Consider the following 19,164-nt stretch of genomic DNA (forward strand, 5'->3'; position numbering starts at 1 on the left):
CTGAAGTCACAAGAAATTTTTAACAACTTGAAGGTTCAAAAAAGGATCTAAAAGTAGTCACAGCAAAACTGCTTACTAAATAGAAGCTTACTGGGAAAAAGTATGTATTAGCCAATTTTATTCTAATTGAGTTTAGAAATATGGATATATAATCCTTCCCACCCCCACCCAAAATCCACATTAAAAAGAGGAAAAAGTGCCCTGGCCTGGTGGCTCAGTTGGTTGGACTGTTGTACAGTATGCCAAAAGGTTGCAGGTTCAATTCACCGTCAGGGCACATACCTAGGTTGCAGGTTCCATCTCAGGTCGGAGTGTGTATGGGAGGCACCCAATAGATGTTTCTTTCTCACATCAATGTTTCTCTCTCTCTCTTCCACTCTCTAAACATATCTTTGGATGAGGATTTAAAAAAAAGAGGGAAAAGTTTTAGAAGGCAGGAGGAACAGGCCATCCTATCTAATAAAAGAGAAACATGGTAATTAGCGTACGACCGCTACCCTTCCCATTGGCTAATCAGGGAGATATGCAAATTAACTGCCAGCCAAGATAGCGGCCAGCAGCCAGGCAGCTGGAAGCGAACATGAGGCTTGCTTGCTTCAGTGAAGGAGAACTCCAACGTTCCCCGCCTGCCTTGCTGGCCTCTGAGCTGGCAGTTTGAAACATTCTAACAAATATAGAAGCTAAACCAGCTTTCAGCCGGCCGGGATTTCAGAGCTGGAGATATACAGTGTTTCGATTATAGAACCGAAACAAACCAGATACCTGCTTTCAGCAGCAGAGGCCTTGGCCCAGAATAAAAAAAAAAAGAGAAAAAGGAGCAGTTGGGAGCTTCAGTCACCCACCAGCCTGAAAACAGCCCTCAGCCCCTCACCCAGGCTGGCCAGGCACCCCAGTGGGGACCCCCACCCTGATCCAGGACACCCTTCAGGGCAAACCAGCCAGCCCCTACCCATGCACCAGGCCTCTATCCTATATAGTAAAAGGGTAATATGCCTCCCAGCACCGGGATCAGCGGAGCCGCAAGGCCTCCCGGCACCGGGATCAGCGTGACAGGGGGCAGTGCCCAAACCCCCTGATCGCCCTGCAGCTCTGTGTGTGACAGGGGGAGGGGCCACAAACTCCCTATCCGCCCTGCTCTGTTCGTGACAGGGGAAGGCGCCCCAACCCCCTGATCAGCCCTGCTCTGTGCCTGATAGGGGGGAGCTCCCCAACCCCCTGATCGCCCTGCGGCTCTGTGTGTGACAGGGTGCGGCGCCCCAACCCCCCCACCCCCACGGGCCCTGCTCTGTGTGTGACAGGGGGCGGTGCCCCAACTCCCCTATCGGCCCTACTCTGTGCGTGACAGGGGAGAGCTCCCCAACCCCCTGATGGCCCTGCTCTGTGCGTGACAGGGGGTGGCGCCGCAACCTCCCCATAGACCCTGCTTGAGTGTGACAGGGAGCGGTGCCCCAACCCCCATCGCCCTACCCTGGAGCGTGACTGAGGTGGCGCCGCAACCTCCCCATCGACCCTGCCGGGAGTGTGACAGGGGGCGGTGCCCCAACCCCCCAATCGGCCCTGCTCTGAGCCCGACCAGAGGCTGCACCTAGGGATTGGGCCTGCCCTCTGCCACCCGGGAGCAGGCCTAAGCCAGCAGGTCGTTATCTCCCGAGGGGTCCCAGACTGTGAGAGGGCACAGGCTGGGCTGAGGGACCCCCCCCCCCCCCCAGTGCACCAATTTTTGTGCACCGGGCCTCTAGTCTATCTAATAATAACACCGAATATGTCTTAACAGGCCCCTCAAAGGTTCTCTCTCTCTCTCTCTCTCTCTCTCTCTCTCTCTCTCTCTCTCTCAGAAAATGGGTATGCATAAGTATGTGTGTATGGGTTTGCACCGGAATTGATATTCCCCAACATCTGTTGGTGGGAAAGGAAACCTTGCAATTGGTTATTATTTCCTGAGGTCTGGACAACTTACCCCGTTCCCTCCAAGGCTCCTTTCAAGGAACAGGTTAAATATTTCTCCAATATATGAAATGCTTTTCCAATTAAAAGGACCAATATATGACATGCTTTCTAATTATAGTCCTGACTAGGATAGAGAAACCAGATGGCTCTCTAGCCCAGATCAGTAACAGCAGAGAAATTTGCAATTTACCATTTAAATCAAGCTCTTATTTTCTCCCTTGACCTTTTTTGTCAGAAGGGGGGGGGGGGGGGGTGGGCGGTATGATTGAACAATTTCGTGATGTGCTCTCTAGAAGACTATTTCCAGAAAAAGGTTTGCCAATATGCCTTTAATCATATCATTTATACCCAGTGCCTGCCACAAACACCATCCAAAATAATCAGGGAAATTTTTCTTTGGAAATGGCCAAAGCCATAGATTTATTGTATTTTGCGGTTGGAAAAAATAGAATTCCACTGGCTCCCAATAAAAGCACACAAATATGTATACCCATAAGATTAACACTATTTTTGCATATGAAGTTACATGATTCTTGCTTCTTTGGATCATTTGCCATTTCAGTTCCATTAGGCTCCTGGAATTATTTGATTTATTAAAATAACTGAGCTGTATGGGTTCTGAGTAGGAAAAATTCTATTAATAACAAAATGCTCCATAAAGACAGACAATAATAGTCAAATAATCAGTAAGGGAAAAAATTTTGAAAATGTTCTAAATCTCCAACAGCTGCTTGTAACAAGGTAGCCTGCATTACTTAAAAATGAATCTTTATTTGGCAAAACTCTTTTGGAAACCTGGGCAAGATGAGGGGCTGTCAACCAAAAGGCCTTCAGCAATATCTCCTCTGTGGGCCTCAGTTTTTATATGTGGGGCCTGGGAAGTGGGGAGATGGTATCACTCCTTTCAGTATTCGTAAGAGTATTTATACTTTTCATTCAAGCACAGGTTTCACCATTCAGAGGAAGGAATATTATTTTCCTTTTTTTAAGACACCCGAAAAAAGGGAAGAGCTACTGAAAGTAAACTCTCTAAGGAGGATGGGGAAAGTAGAGCAGGAAAGGTTATACTCTGTTCCCGCCATTAATATCTACCAGGGATTTTTTAGTAAAGCCCAGGCTTCTGGCCAGGAACCATAAATGAGAGAACTGTCATGTTGTATCACCAGATCTTATCAATTCCGCTTGTTCCTAAGAAGAAATCAGGTGCCTAGTGTTCCTTTTCAGCTGAATAATTATAAACCAGACCACATCAAGCAGGCCTGCATACACTCCAAAACGTTTTAAGCTTTCTAAATTCTAAAACTGCATCAGCAAATGAACTAAAAGATTATATAATCCATGGGTAAAATCTTAATCCAGGATTGCTAATACCCGAAACCCCTATTTCAAGAAATTCCATAAACTCCTTAATATTATATGCAAAACTGTGTACATGTACATTTTTCTGAAATGAATGTTCATAGCTTTCAGAATTTCAGAGGGGCTCAGGATTCAAAAAGAGTTATAAATGGTTGACTTAATAAAGAGGTTATTTTCATGCTATTTTACCTCTATAAAATATCCTTAAATATTCACCTAAATAACACATACAAGGTATTCCTCTGCCACAACATTCTGTATTCAGCTTTTCTTCATCAGCCACGGAAGAGGCTATCACCATTTAATCTGTACAACACAGGTGGTAGCATGCCTATAGAGAAGAGGATACAATCGCAGGCAAGAGACTGAGTCTAGTCCTGTTTCTACTATCGATTAGATCTGCCATTTCAAACTACTCTAGGCCTCAGTTTCATATGAAGATAAAACCTATCCAACCAAACCCAAAGGTCACTGGGAAGATTATATAAAAGAAACTGCTTTAGAAGCTAAAGGGCTAAAAACATATAATATAAAAGAAAGGCAAAGAGAAGAAATTAGCCTAAAGTCATAAAGCAAGTCATAGGACGGAACCCAAGAGTTGAATCCCCCCCTATAAAAAGTGTGCCTTTATTTCAGAGGAAGAACCTGTGGGTTGCCAGGCCCCCAAGTGAGAGTAATCAGGACTGCATGGAATTATACAAAAAGTAAAGTTGTAACTTTATAAGGTGCTTCACTGGCCTGGAGCGTACTAACTGGTGAATTCCTGCACCTCTGCTATACCCATATAATGTCAACACAGAAAGGTTGAGTGGTGATGTAATGTCTGAGGCCAGGCCATGTATTCAAGGCCATTTTTTCACAGGGTACAAGTCAGCTCTTTTCTCCAGGGAATGAGGTAAAATGATTTAATTATCAAGATTTCAGAGGCCTTGACATCAAGTTCAAAAGAAAGACCTGTGTAAAAGCAATTCAAGTGCTCAGACCCTTCTGTGCTCAACCCTTTCAAGAAAATTGTATTATACTTTTCCATTCCTCTTTCAACAAGATGTAAGGACAGACATTAGATGAGACCAAAGCCAGGCATTAGCTGAAACTAAAGCAAGAGAAGATTTTAAAATTACCACACTGTCCATTTCCAGGCAACATATACCTGTTAGCCTGAAAGATTTACTTTACTTCCCAGAAGCCTGAGCTGCTCTGCTGGATTCTTACAATGTAGGACAAGAGCCATTTAAGAAATTGTGAAAGAAAAGGAACAAAAGCCGAGTGCTGTCCTACGAGTGTGTGCCAGAAGAGCTAGCAGGTGGAAAACTGGCCTTCTTTTTAATATATTTTTATTGATTTCAGAGAGAAGGGAGAGGGAGAGATATATAGAAACATCAATGATGAGAGAAAATCATTTATCGGCTGCTTCCTACATGCCCCTGCAACCCGGACATGTGCCCTTGACTGGAATTGAATCCGGGACCCTTCAGTCCACAGGCCGACGCTCTTCCACTGAGCCAAACCGGCTAGTGCTGGCCTTCTTTTTTAACCCTGTTAAGAGATTGGCTCTCTGAGTAATACAGGAGGGAGTGTGAAGCTTGGGAGACAGAATGAAGTCAGGCTTCAGGGAGAAAACGAAAGACAAACACAAAAAAAATCCAAGTATGACACAAAGCAAGGAGAACCTTTGGATTCAGGCAGGCTGGAGAGAAAGGAATGCTGTTTTACTGCAAGATTCCTCACTATGCTGCAAGACTAGAAGGTGGGCTGGCTAAGAAAGATAAAAGATAAATTCAGGCTTTGGAGGGGCGGGAGTGTGTACTAATTATTTCTGTGGATGCCCAGCCAATCTCATGTCACTTATGTCACCTTATCTGATGATAGAAGTTATTAAACTTGAATAATTGAAAGATTATACTAGAAATAAACCATGTATTTTTAGGCAAAAGTGGAAAGACATTATACAGTAGGGCAAAAGTAGGTTTACAGTTGTTCATATGGAAAATAATACAATAATTAATAAATAATACAAGAATAAACTGTGTTTCACATACAACTATAAACATACTTTTGCCCAACCCTGTATATAGGGCTTTAAATGAAAATCTCAAAGAGGTTACTGTCTGGCAGTTATGTGAATATGTCTACCATAGCATCTGGAACAGAGCAGATGCTCAGTAAATATCTGCTTTCTTATTTTAAAAGTTGGGGTAGGGGGAGGCATGTAGTTAGGAAGGGTTTAGTAAGAGACAGAAAAAAGGAACATGTCTCCACAAACCTATGAATTAATGACAAACTATGAAACTAAACATGAGAGTAAAACATTCTGCTCAAGCACGGAAGTTTCAAACTGGTGGCTCTTGAGCAAAATAGGTATGGTGCACAGATTTGTTTTATCCATACAATAAAGTATGAATTTGTTGCAATTCTTAAAAATCGGAGATTTCACATGTAAATCTTTATTTCTGGCATCACTTGAAAGAAAATAATAAAACACCCAGAGGCCCTCATGGCAACAATGGGCTAAAGCTTGAGTCAAAGATTCAAATGGGAGTCTTTTAGATTTAGATGGGATGGGCTCTCCTGTTGGCCACAGTCCCCACCGCTCCCTATTGTACTTCTAGACCAATTCACTCATTTTTGCCACTTGTCTTGATATTGCTGGCATTAAGTGTGACTGTATAGTGCAGTGATGGCGAACCTATGACACACATGTCAGAGGTGACATGTGAACTCATTTTTTTGGTTGATTTTTCTTTGTTAAATGGCATTTAAATATATAAAATAAATATCAAAAATATAAGTCTTTGTTTTACTATGGTTGCAAATATCAAAAAATTTCTATATGTGACACGGCACCAGAGTTAAGTTAGGGTTCTTCAAAATGCTGACACGCCGAGCTCAAAAGGTTCGCCATCACTGGTATAGTGAAAAGGGGTATCTATTGAGAGCTCAAAAGTCTGGGTTCCAGTCCTGGCTCGGCTACAAACTTATGTCTTAACTTGTGTAAGCCGTACAAACTCTCTGAGCCGCAGTTTTCTCATCTGGAAAAGGAAGATTTATACAAAACGATCTCTAACAGTTCTATAATTAGAATTCATATACAATGGTGTAATGAGCATGGGGGAGACACAGAGTTGGCTCAGCTTATTTTATACTTTATTCCCTGAGTCCAATTTGCTGAAATGTTCCTTTCATTTTAATGCTAACGAATATTTCGTGAACCTAGGACAATCTAAAATGAAGTACATGTTCTCTGGCAATATATCTGGGTCTATTTGTGTGAACTGACTAGTCTCACTGTGATTGAAAGCCAGAAGACTGTTTCAGACAGATAGGTCACTTAGTGCCTTTCTTGACCATGTTCATTCCTATTATGGAAATTTTCAGATTTCTCTCTGGGATAGTTACCCAGCCTATGACTACATGAAGAGTTCCAGAGCACAGAGCCTCAGGCTGTGCACATTCTTAAAGTATACAAGAACAGATCAAATGTAAAGACCACTATATGCAAAGGGTAGTCTTTGGAATGTGAAAGCAGCAAAAAAGATCCTGTCTAGACTAGTCAAGGACTGTACATGTCAGTCCTACAGATCACACTGTAACTGTGGCAGCTGCTGCTTCAGCCCTGAGTGTGCAAAGCCAGAGCCTATAAATCACTTTTGAGAGACTTGTTCCAGGAATAAGACAGGAAGTTGGGCCTTCTGTGCCACACTTAAAAAGTATAAACTCAGTAGATTAGTTTCACTAAAAATCCATTATTTAATTCATCTTCCTAAAGCCCTAAGAAGTTGAGCAGGAAAATGGTACTGATCAATCCTGATTTACAGTTAGCAAAGCCATAGGCCCAGAAAGCTAAAACCCCACACATTGTACTCAAGATTCACCTCAACAAATATATTTATTGTGCCCTTGCTGTGTGACAGGCAATGGAGACAAGATAATGATGAATAGCTACATTTCTTAGTCCCCAAGGAGTGGACAACATAGGTAAACATAAATCTCTATACAGTGGGGCCTTGACTTACGAGTTTAATTCGTTCCGAGACCGAGCTCGTTAAGGATTACTCTATCCTTAGATAGAGTTGATAAATTACTCTATCCACTCAATGCAAAAAATCGGCCGAGAGACAGCTGGTATCTCAAAAAACTCGTTAGTTGGGACACTCGTAAGTCAAGGCCCCACTGTATTTCCTATTCCCTAGGTTATATACTTTATTAATCCTCACCTGAGGATGTTTTTCCATTGATTTTTAGAGAGAGTGGAAGGGAGAGGGAGAGACAGAGAGACAGAAACATGGATGTGTGAGAGATACATCAATTAGTTGTCTCCCACACATACCCAGACCCTGGCTGGGTGTTGAGCCTGCAACTGAAGTACGGGTTCTTGATCAGAATTGTACTTGGGACCCTTTAGTCTGCAGCCGACGCTCTAGCCACTGAGCCAAACCGGCTAGGGCAGGTTATATACTTTTGATAATCTATATAGGGACTATGAACAGACTTTAAAGACTTTAAAACTGATCCAAAGTTAGATTCAATGACTTCTCATCCTCCTTTACCCATAGAAAACCACTTACCCTAATCAAAAAGCTATCTAGTTTGTCAGAGAGGCTATATAGTACCCATAAAAATCTTTCCATAGGACAAAAGTCACAAATAACAGGTCAGTCAAATTTGAATAGGGAAAATCAAAAGTCATTCAATGTTTTTATCATCGTATATAATCTGAAAGGCAAAACAACTATATCTTGTCAATGTACATAACCAGGACCATCACAAAATACCTTATATGGCTTTGCATGTGACAATACCTGTCCCAGTGTATCTGGGAAACTGGGTAATTATAATCTAGGCCACAGGTTATCAAACAGGGGCAATCTGCCCCCGCCTTTTACCTTTCCCAACGGACATTTGGCAATGTCGGGAAACATTTTTCGTTTGAAGAGGACAGGATGCTACTTTCATATGATGCACAGGATGTAACTCTGCATAACAAAGAATTAACTGACCAAAATGTTGATAATGCCAAGGTTAAGAAACCATGGTGTTCTACATATTGATTAGAAGCATTTATTCCGAGTCTTTCAGGGACTCCATGCTTCACTACTAATATAGAAATTGAAAGAAAACACAATAATCCATTTTCTTTCACCTTTCCCTCAGCCTCTGTGTTTCTAGCAAAAAGCCTATAAACCATCACATTTAGTGCCTACTCTTTGTTGTTAAATGAAACAGGATCTCACACATACATAAGAGATTGACAGAAGATAGATAATCAATAAAAGCAACAAAGAAAGGAAAGAAGGAAGACAGGAATAGAGAAGGAGGTGCTTGGTTATTGCTTCCACAGCTAAATGAAACTAGATCAATCATTCTGCAAGCAGACAATTACAATGGTCTGTTCTATTCTGAGACTGTTCATTTCTAGACTGTTTATTGGCAGTTAGTTTCTTCCCACCCAAGAAACAAACTGCCAATAAAAACAAAGTCATTAGCATTGTGGCTTCTCCAAGGAAACAATGCTTATACAACTGAGGCCACCTAGTGGTTTCAAGTGTGGATCACAGCTAATAGGCCCCAGGACTCCAACTTGAAAATAAATTCTGAATTTGGATATATATTCCCTATTTACAAAAGAGGAAATCCCTAGCCTGGGCAACTTAAGAGGTATTCTCAATTTCTTTCACATCCAACCCAATTCAACAAGCATATATTATGCTCCTACTACCTACATATACTAATCTTTAAACTATGCCATTGGGATTCTCTAGCAACCTCAATCTAAGAAGAAAAGCCCTAGCTACCTTCCTTCAAAAAGCAGGAACTTCAAAGGTTTTCAAAGAACTGTTTCTTTTATGCCCTAGGCCCACAAATAACTTTAAAGAGATGGAGTACGGCATGCAAGTTACATGTCAAAATTTGACCCAAAGAGAACACTAAACATTAGCAGGAGAATGAGGTTTCTCTTTTCCAATCTAAATGTGAAGTAGCAATAAGATTTGTTGTTTGAGAAGAAAAAAAGTCCATTTGTTTATCTGATCAATCTTTCTTTATATTTGTCTTTTTTCAGCTTGATTACTCAGACCAGTCTAGTAGGTCCATTCACTGACACCCACTTCAGAACTTCTATGGCCAAGACAGACAGTCAAGAATGCAAGTATGTTTTTGAACTGCCAGCTCTAAGTCAGTATCAATATCTTGATACTGACTGTGAAAAGGCTGGAGACTCACAGCTTGGGTTCTCCTTCTCAGTTGTGATGCTGGCAATAAAAAGAAAAAGAGTCAGCATCTGGCTTCCTCTCAAACAAAGTTGCTTAGCCCATTTCATCCAAGAAAAAAGATGCCATCCCAAGGGGCCTTTCAGGATATATGTCTCTTGGATGGTACTTAGAGTGTTTCATTCATCATTGTAGCCTATTGATACTCACAAAAAATCTCTTCTTTTGGCAAGCTAATTTTCCATGGACTTCCTCCTTTCTTTTGAAATGATACATTCTTAGAATCTTAAAATCTGTTCACAAACTTGGCAGAGCTAGATTGCTCAGAACCATATTGTAGCCAGCCTTGGTTTATGGTGTGTGCCTCACATTACTCAATGGCAGCCCTGATAAAGAAACTCACTAATAAGCCAGAACATCCCCACACAATTACTGTTTCCCTCAATTGTTTCTATCTGACATTATGCTAAAGAGAAATAAAGACCAGTACAGGAACAGCAATCGAAAGGAAAGCAAGAGTGTGGGGCCCGAGCCAGTTTGGCTCAGATTAAAGGGTTCTGGGTTCAATTCCGGTTGGGGGGCATGTGCCCAGTTGCAGGCTCGATACTGCTGGGATGCGTGCGGGAGACAGCCGATCGATGTGTCTCACATAGATGCTTTTCTCTGTCTCTCTCCCTTCCACTCTCTCTAAAAAAACAGTGGAAAAATATCCTCTGGTAAGGATTAAATAAAAAAATAAGGGTGTGGGATGCAGAAGGCACTTACCTGGTCACGATCTCCTGCAAAACAGCAGCTTTTCATGGTACAAGAGTTGAAGTAACCCTGATTGTCAAACTGGAACACAGGCAGGCGGGAGTGGATGTCATAAAGCACAGGGGGCAGGCGACGCCTCAGGGCCAGGAGCTGAGTCCCGTTGCTGTTGAATCGCACACTCATGGCACTTTGAAGGGACAGGTTGCCACCATAGCGTAGGAGAGAACTAGAAGGCACAAAGCACAGGAATAAGGTGTAAGACAGGCTGGACAAGAGCCTGCAAAACACACTGCACTTATTTCTTCCCAAAATGTGCCCAGGTTCCTGTCAAGCCTGTACATCTGAATTTCGGCAGAAAGGTATTTCTCTGCAGTAAGCTTGAAGGCAATAACAAGAATAGGAGAGCTCCTTGATTACATTAAAGCAAGTTATTTAATCTACCAGTTCCCCTTTTCAATCTCCAAAAGGTGAATTACTACTAAATTTACTTACAAGGATAACCAAGCATCTTGAAAAAAAGAGACAAATTAAAAATGATTTGCCATTTCATTTACCTGAGCCAACTATAGAATCAAACACATACTCCGTCAAGATGCTGGGAGATGAGTCGTGTCCATGCTAATTGGCTAATCATAGATGGTATTTAAGGAATATATTTACCATATGTATTAGAGATGTAAGAACCATTAGAAAGAATAACAGATATTTTAGTTAATTCTATTTTATTATTTTTTAAAATTTTTTTATTGACTTCAGAGAGGAAGGGAGAAGGAGAGAGGGATAGAAACATCAATGATGAGAGAAAATCACTGATCGGCTGCCTCCTGCACACCCCCACTGGGGATTGAGCCCACAACCCCAGCATGTGCCCTGAATGGGAATCGAACCATGACCTCATGGTTCATAGCTTGATGCTCAACCACTGACCCACACCAGCCGGGCACTTTATAGTTAATTCTTAAAAAAAATTTTTTTTAATCCTCACTTGAGGATATTTTTCCCATTGATTTTTTGGAAGGGAGGGAGGATGAGAAGAGAGAGAAAGAGAGAGAAACATCTACGTGAGAGAGACACATCAACTGGTTGCCTCCTGCCAACCAGGCTAGGGATTGAACATGCAACTGAGGTATGTGCCCTTGACTGGGCATCAAACCCAAGACCCTTTAGTCTGTGGGCCAATGGTGTAACCACTAAGCAACTGGCCAGGGCTATAGTTAATTCTGAATATTTTTCAATAACAGTCACTTTATTACTTGTCTTTATTTTTCAATTTTTAATCTGTTCACAGAAAACTTTTATATTCCATATGGCATGACTCAAGAGTAAACATTAAAGAAAAAATTTTAATTAAATGCAGAGCAAGCAGTTACAACTAGAAGAGCAAGATGACGTGTTTCCCTTTACTACATCTGTAATTGGATTCTGCTTTTGGGACTTCATACTAAAAACTGGAGACACTATTTGTCAGTCATTTAAAAAGCAATTAATTGGGGCTTAAAGATATTTCCTATGAAGAGTCTAAAAAAATACTACCAGAAGAGATTTAATATTGAAAGAAGAGAACACATTTTGTTTTCCTTTCTTTTTGGTAAGAGAGTTGGTGGGGGAAATTAAGGGAACAAGAAAGAGATATTCCATGGGGAAAAGAGCCCCTGAAATCAGTGCAAAGGCAGCTGCCAACCTCACCTGGTCATAAAAACACAGTCTACACCACAACTAGCCAGTCAGTCCTATGTCCCCAAAACAGACTTCTCACCAGAGGCAAGAATACTCTGGTACTCCAGCTATGTGTAGAAACAAGTCTCAGGCAAACAGACTCTAATTCTTACGATTGGAACGGCAGGAAAAAGAGGAGACTTAGAACAGTCCCTAGAACTCCAAACATCAAGAAGAAGTCTGATATCCCTGCAGGCCCCAACTAATAACCTCTGCAGAAAAATGTTCTTATAATGGTCCTAACACAGGGCACAGTCACTCACATACAGAGAATAATGACGGGGCTGTTAGAGCCCAGGCATTTCCTTTCCAGGGTGCCCTAGCTCCTACAGGCATGTGGTGTTATCTAAACACTGAGCTCAAAAACAATGAGGCTTTCAACCCAAAATCAGCATGGAGTGTGCAAATAAACCAGCATGTGTAGGACTGAAGAGGAGTTGGGGGTGGAAACAAGACTCAACAAAAAGAAACTTGGCTAGCCCCACCAGCCCAAGCAGCAAGGGGTTTGTATCAGCTCAGGCACCCCTGACAGGAAAGCTGGGGCCCCTGGCAAACGCCCTTTCCATCTGTTAACAGGAACTTCCTCTGCAGCTTCCAGTCAGGTCTGGAGGAGTCTGCCCAGGTCAGGAATCTGGGCCCATCCCATCCCAGCCAGGCTCCCAGACAAACATTTGCAATCTGGCCACTCCACAGGGGTCTCAGGGAGAGTCACTATTTTCTTGCCTATGCTACTGACAGGGAACTCCTATTTCTCACACTGATAGGGTAGGTACATAGGAATCTTGCTCCCAGAGTGTTTACGGTGCTATCTAAAGAGCAGCATCTACTAAAGGCTGGCCAGTGTGGCTCAGCAGCTGAGCATCACCCTATGAACCAGGAGGTCAGGGTTCGATTCCAGGTCAGGGCACATGTCCGGGTTGTGGGCTCGATCCCCAGTGGGGGGCATGAAGATGGCGGCTGATCAGTGATTCTCTCTCATCTTTGATGTTTCCATCTCTCTCCCTTTCCCTTCCTCGCCGAAATAAATAAAAATATATATATATATATATACATATATTTTTTAAAAAAGAGCAGCAGCTACTAACAATGAATACTTCACATTTGGGTGCAAAATTTAATTCCTTCCAAAGGGATGAAATGACACCAGAAAGGGAGCTACGTTAATGGGAATTTCTAGTAGGGGTTCTGCAGCTGGCTCCTCCTTGAGAATGGTAAGCACGATCTAGTTCATCAGAAAGAAAAGACTTAGAAGCAGTTTGCCCTCATAGTCACAATATAATGTCAAAAATCCTATTGTTTTCAGTTCTAAGTGTAATGTGCATGAGAAATCAACTGGACGTTTTAATAATGTAGATTCTAGCTAAGATTTGGAAACAGCCCATGTCCCCATCAGCAGATGAGTGGGGGAAAAAAGCTGTGGTACATTTACACAATGGAATACTCTGCAGCTATAAAAAAGAAAGAACTCTTACCATTTGCAACAGCATAAATGGACCTGGAGAGTATTATACTAAGAAAATAAGCCAGTCAGAGAAAGATAAGTATCACATGATCTCACTCATATGTGAAATCTAATGAACAAAATAAACTGATGAACAAAATAGATCCAGAGACATAGAAGCATGGAACAGACTGTCGAATCTCAAAAGGAAGGTGGGGGAGAATGGGTGAGTGGGAAGAGATCAACCAAAGAACTTGGATACTAATATGCATAACCCATAGACACAGACAATAGGGTGGTGAAGGACTGGGATGGGGGTGGGGGGGCGGGCTAAAAGAGGTCAGTGTTGGGGGGTAGGGTGGGGAGAAGGGGACATATATAATACTTTCAATAAAGATTTTTAAAATTAATTAGTTAATTAATTTTTTAAAATGTAGATTTTCAGGATCCATCCCCAGATAGTCTAATTCAGTGTTTTTCAACCTTGTTCATCTCTTGGCACACATAAGATAATTACTAAAATTCTGTGGCACACCAAAAAATATATTTTTTGCTGATCTGACCAAAAAAAGGTATAATTTTCGCCCTAACAGGTTTGGCTCAGTGGATAGAGCGTCAGCTGCGGACTGAAAGGTCCCAGGTTTGATTCCGGTCAAGGGCATGTACCTTCGTTGCGGGCACATCCCCAGTGGGAGGTGTGCAGGAGGCAGCTGATCGATGTTTCTCTCTCATCGATGTTTCTAACTCTCTATCCCTCTCCCTTCCTCTCTGTAAAAAATCAATAAAATATATATTTTTTAAAAAAGGTATAATTTTGATTGATTTCCAAAAAAAATTAATAATAGTAATGATCTACCCTTTTTGCTCCAAAGTGAATTTTAAAAAATCAGGTGCCTATACTTGTATATAATGGTTTCTGGTACCAAGAATTAACCAATAAGATGCAACTCTATTATATGACCTATATATTTATGGTTCAAGACAGGGCATTCACATCAGATGGCTATTATTGTGCTAGTTTTGACAAGCTAAGGGAAAAGAGGTTAGTACCCCTGAATAAGAGTCAGGTATTGCATGTTTTAAAAATTCTTGTGGCACACTGGTTGAAAAACACTATTCTAATTCAATCTGGGAATTGAGCTCAGGAATCTGATTTTAACAAGCAATCCAAATTAATTGTGATGAATGCAACCGTCAAATCACACTTTGAGAAACATGGTTCCATTTGGAATTTTGGGGAGTGGGAATCAGGAGGGGGCCTGGAGGGGTAGGGGAGCCAGGTGGAGAGAAAGAAGATGAAAAGCCAACCAAACTATATGGCACTTTTCATGAAAAGCCAACCACACTATATAGCACTTTTTACAGCCCCATGTCTATTAACAGAAAGATCTCCAATTCCTTTTAAGATTAGAGTTCCACTTCACCAACAATGCCTGAAATGGTGTTTTCCTGTCCTCAACACATTCTCTGAAGGGGAAGAAGTTTCTCATTTCCTCTTGAAGAACTGAGGATACTTGTATATAACAAGAATGCCTCAATCCCGACTTGCTTTCTGGATTCTGATCTTAATAACAGAGATGCCACTAACTCCACTCCTCCAGAGAAATGGCCACCATTACACACCCAAATAAGGTGAGCAGTATTTTGAAAGGACTAGCCAACAAGTTAAAATGGGTTTAAACCAAAATATACCTATACAAAATAAAAGCAATAAACCTATTCCCAATCTATCTTCAACCAAAGGTCTGTCATAAAATGCAATAAGAATGGGGTCGGAGGTGATCCAAGGTCAGCATACGAAAGACCCAGGATGAAAAGCAAGAGAACCCGAACATCAGGAAGATATTCTTCACTAGCGTGGTTTCCTAGTCTTTGCACACCCCGCTCAAATACTCAACTGGACTTCTTTATTGTTTGAGTGGAACATTCTTTAATATTAATGTTCTTTAATGTTAAAGGACATTAAAAGGAGTACTTGGCCAAGGCTATGGCCTTGAAACAGAAGAGAAACAAGTTGTTGTTTTCAGGTGAAATATGGGAGTATCCTGTCCAGCAGCACAAGATAAAGCAATCATAAAGGTTCCCAGATCAGGCTCCACAAACCTAGATTCCCCTAAGTCCATGACTAAGCAACTCATCTGATGGTGCCAATAAGATTTTCCAAAGCCCACTGGCATGAATTTCCTCCTCACTTCTATCTGAAAGTTTCATAAGACCTGTGAAATGCTTGGAGACAAGCCACCGTTATTCCACATCACAGACATCAGAGCTGGCATCGTACAATCAGAGAGGCAAAACCAAGCTCTGCAGGAGGAGAAAAATCTCCTCCAGCTTCTGCTTTAGGGCAAGATGACCTATAAGGAATATGGGTCACTTTGTACTTCTCTATAACACAACACATAGAAAGAGAAATCCTAGAGGCATTAGACTTAGATAAAAAGAACGAGTTCAGGGAGTCTCAGCCCATACCAGTTCCATTCAAGTGTGTTCAGGGTCCCAATAATCCCTTAACCAATTCTTTTATGTGATTTTTTTCTAAGATAATCCTCATTTCCAAGGCTGAGACACTCCCTAGGAAAGCAGAACTGTTGGACAACCACCCTGAAAAACACACATTGTGATCTGTGACTGAACAAACTTCTTTTCCTCAGAACAAGATTCACTGCCAAGCCTCTCTGGCTTGAAATATGTAAGTTCCATGGACATGGTAAAATTTCTTTCCCTTTTTGAACATCCAGAAATTTAAGTTTGTCTGAGGTCAGCAGAGGCCTTGACTAAATTGCTGAGGAAGAGATCTTAGTTAACCAAATGGCATATCCAGTCCCTCCACAAAGCAAACATGGACAACAGGCATTGACATGCTTCTAATCACCATCTTCCAGAACAGGGACATGCCCGGAGTTGAAGAACTAGAGTCCAAGTTTTTGCATTTGTCCCAAAGATACCAAAAGCCACGCAGAACTAACCAAAATCTCAAAATGAATGAAAAAGCAGTGCCATAACAGATTGTTCTAGAACACTCATGAATTTTCCATAGAATTAGGGACTCAACAATAGTTAATCAGATGGCCTGGCTTATTCAAAACAACCCCTTTTCCAAGCTACAGAAAATAGAGAGGTTTCGTAAGCAGCCAGTAAAATCTTCATCTTAAAACTATTCCTGGTTCTACCTTCTGAAAGATATTATCAGCCCTGATCTCACAGTGTATATAACTAGGGAGGGAGAGTTTAATGAACAGTGCTTGGCAGGAGGAAGAGAAAAAAGCAAGAGGAAGAGAAAAGCAAGAGGAAGGAGAAAGACTGAGATGATGCCAGTTGCTACAGCAACAGTTAACAGTGCAGAAGTGAGTGGGTATATATGCAGGTAAACAGGCAGTCCCTGATGGCAGGAAAAGAAACTGGGGTGAGCGTGCTGACTATTAGGTAGGGTACAAGGCCACGAAGCTAGAGAAAAGTTAAAGAGGAAAGAGGCAAACTCTGGAAAAAATCCTAAGCAGATGAGGGTCTGAAAACAAAAACCGCAATTTGGTACCTTCTACTAAGATCTCTTATACAAAAACAAGAGAGGAGGGGAACATAAAGGAAAAGGGAGAGAAGGCCAGACTGCTGACTGGTGAGACATGATTACAGGAAGACAGCCCGTTTCATACAGGAGTCACTCACTGAGAATGTGTCCAAAACCCAAAGTCACCTCTAGTTGGCAGAAATAGAAATGTCTTAAAATAACAGCTTTTAAACTTTTTAAATAGTAATCCTCTGTACATTTTATACTGCACCCCAGTATACCCACACTTATTTAGCACAAATTCATTGAACAATACTTACCACCTGCTATATGCAATGCATTGACTTTTTATTCTATATTTGCTATTTAACAAACACTTGTGACACCTAAATTGATTTCATGACCCACTAGATCACTGAAAGAGCTTCCTACTTTTTGTCTCTTTGCTTCCATTCTTGGACCCATGCTTCAGTTTATCCCAGTGATGGCGAACCTATGACACGCGTGTCAGAGGTGACACGCAAACTCATTTTTTTGGTTGATTTTTCTTTGTTAAATGGCATTTAAATATATAAAATAAATATCTAAAATATAAATCTTTGTTTTACTGTGGTTGCAAATATCAAAAAATTTCTGTACGTGACACGGCACCAGAGTTAAGTTAGGGTTTTTCAAAATGCTGACACGCCGAGTTCAAAAGGTTCGCCATCACTGGTTTATCCTGAACAAAACAGCCAGAGGGATACTGAACCATATAGTCAGATCACATCATTACTTTGCTGAATATCCTCCAGTGGCTCCTCCATTTCAACTATAGTAAAAACCAAATTCCTTACAATGCCAACAAGGCCTTAGACCAGTGGTTCTCAACCTTCCTAATGCCGCGACCCTTTAATACAGTTCTTGATGTTGTGGTGACCCCCAATTTCATTGTTACAAATTGAACATAATTAAAGCATAGTGATTAATCACAAAAACAATATGTAATTATATATGTGTTTTCCGATGGTCTTAGGCGACCCTTGTGAAAGGGTCGTTTGACCACCAAAGGGGTTGTGACCCACAGGTTGAAAACCACTGCCTTAGACAATACCTCCCTATTCTCATCCATTATGTCTCTGACGCCACCTCCCAGAGTTACCTTTTTCTACTTCAACCACATGATGCCTCCCTACTGTTCCTAGAACACATCAGGCATGCTTCTGCTTCAGGGCCTTTACACTTGCAGATCCTGCAGCCTCGGATGTTCTTCCCCAGATATGAGCATGGATCATTTACTTACCTCTTAATTTCTGATACCCTATGCAAAAATGCAACTTCCCCAATACGCCTGGTCTCCCTGGCCTGCTTTATTTTTCTCTACTACATGAATCACCATATTACAATCACATATTGTATGTATTTTATTTTGTTTCTTTTGTCTTTTCCCACTGAACTATTAGCTCTTATAACTTTTCCCTGTGTATCCCAAGTGCTTAAACAGTGCCAGACACACAACAGGCATTCAGTAAATAGCTGTTAAATGCATGATCTAATGGATCAAAGGCAGTAGTTTGAAAAACACTGATTTAGAACATTAAGAAAACAAAAACAAAACAAAAAGACCCAGGTTTCACCAAGGTTCATAAGATGGCTCTGTCTTTTGGTTTTGTTCCATCCACCAAAAGGGTGGATTACAAACAAATATTTGGTAATACGCAGTTACAATCGGCTCACTGAATCAATGTCCTCTTTCACAGACAAAGAACTATGGCCCAGAAAGCAAAATGAGTTGCCAACGACCACCCATTCACGCGAGCCGACTTAACTCGTTTCCCCCACTCCAAGTGTTAAATTCATCTGCCTGCTAATTAGCAGCCAATAAAAAGGAAGAATGTGGTAAACAGAATTCTTAATTATATCATGTATACAATTTTCAGAATAAAAGTTCAAAAGGAAAATTAGTAATCAAATTTTAGGAAGTACCATGGCTGGTGTGGCTCAGGGGCCCTGAAGGGTCACGGGTTTGATTCCGGTAAGGGCACGTACCTCTATTGTAGGCTCGATTTCCAGCCCTAGTCAGGACACGTGCGGGAAGGCAATTAATCCTTGTCTCTCTCTCACATTGAGATTTCTTTCTCTTTGTTTCTCCCTCTCCCTTTTACTCTCTAAAAATCAATGGAAAAATATCCTTAGGTGAGGATTAACAAAAAAAGTCAAAGACCTGGGTCTGAATGAACATAGTAGCAAATTCAACA

At 41.4% G+C, this 19,164-nt stretch overlaps 1 protein-coding gene across 3 annotated transcripts in view; it reads right to left on the reverse strand.

Annotated features, from left to right (window-relative positions):
• The window catches only part of DCAF5 (DDB1 and CUL4 associated factor 5), an 87,440-nt gene that overhangs the window by 39,360 nt on the left and 28,916 nt on the right, over window positions 1-19,164 (reverse strand). For all 3 annotated transcript variants that reach the window (XM_023755864.1, XM_014457824.2, XM_014457825.2), the window contains one exon: window positions 10,278-10,491. In XM_023755864.1, the coding sequence (XP_023611632.1) occupies window positions 10,278-10,491 (214 nt within the window). The remainder of the gene's footprint in view (window positions 1-10,277; window positions 10,492-19,164) is intronic.

This window comes from Myotis lucifugus, unplaced genomic scaffold (genome assembly GCF_000147115.1).
Source record: "Myotis lucifugus unplaced genomic scaffold, Myoluc2.0 scaffold_85, whole genome shotgun sequence".
Lineage (NCBI taxonomy): Eukaryota > Metazoa > Chordata > Mammalia > Chiroptera > Vespertilionidae > Myotis > Myotis lucifugus.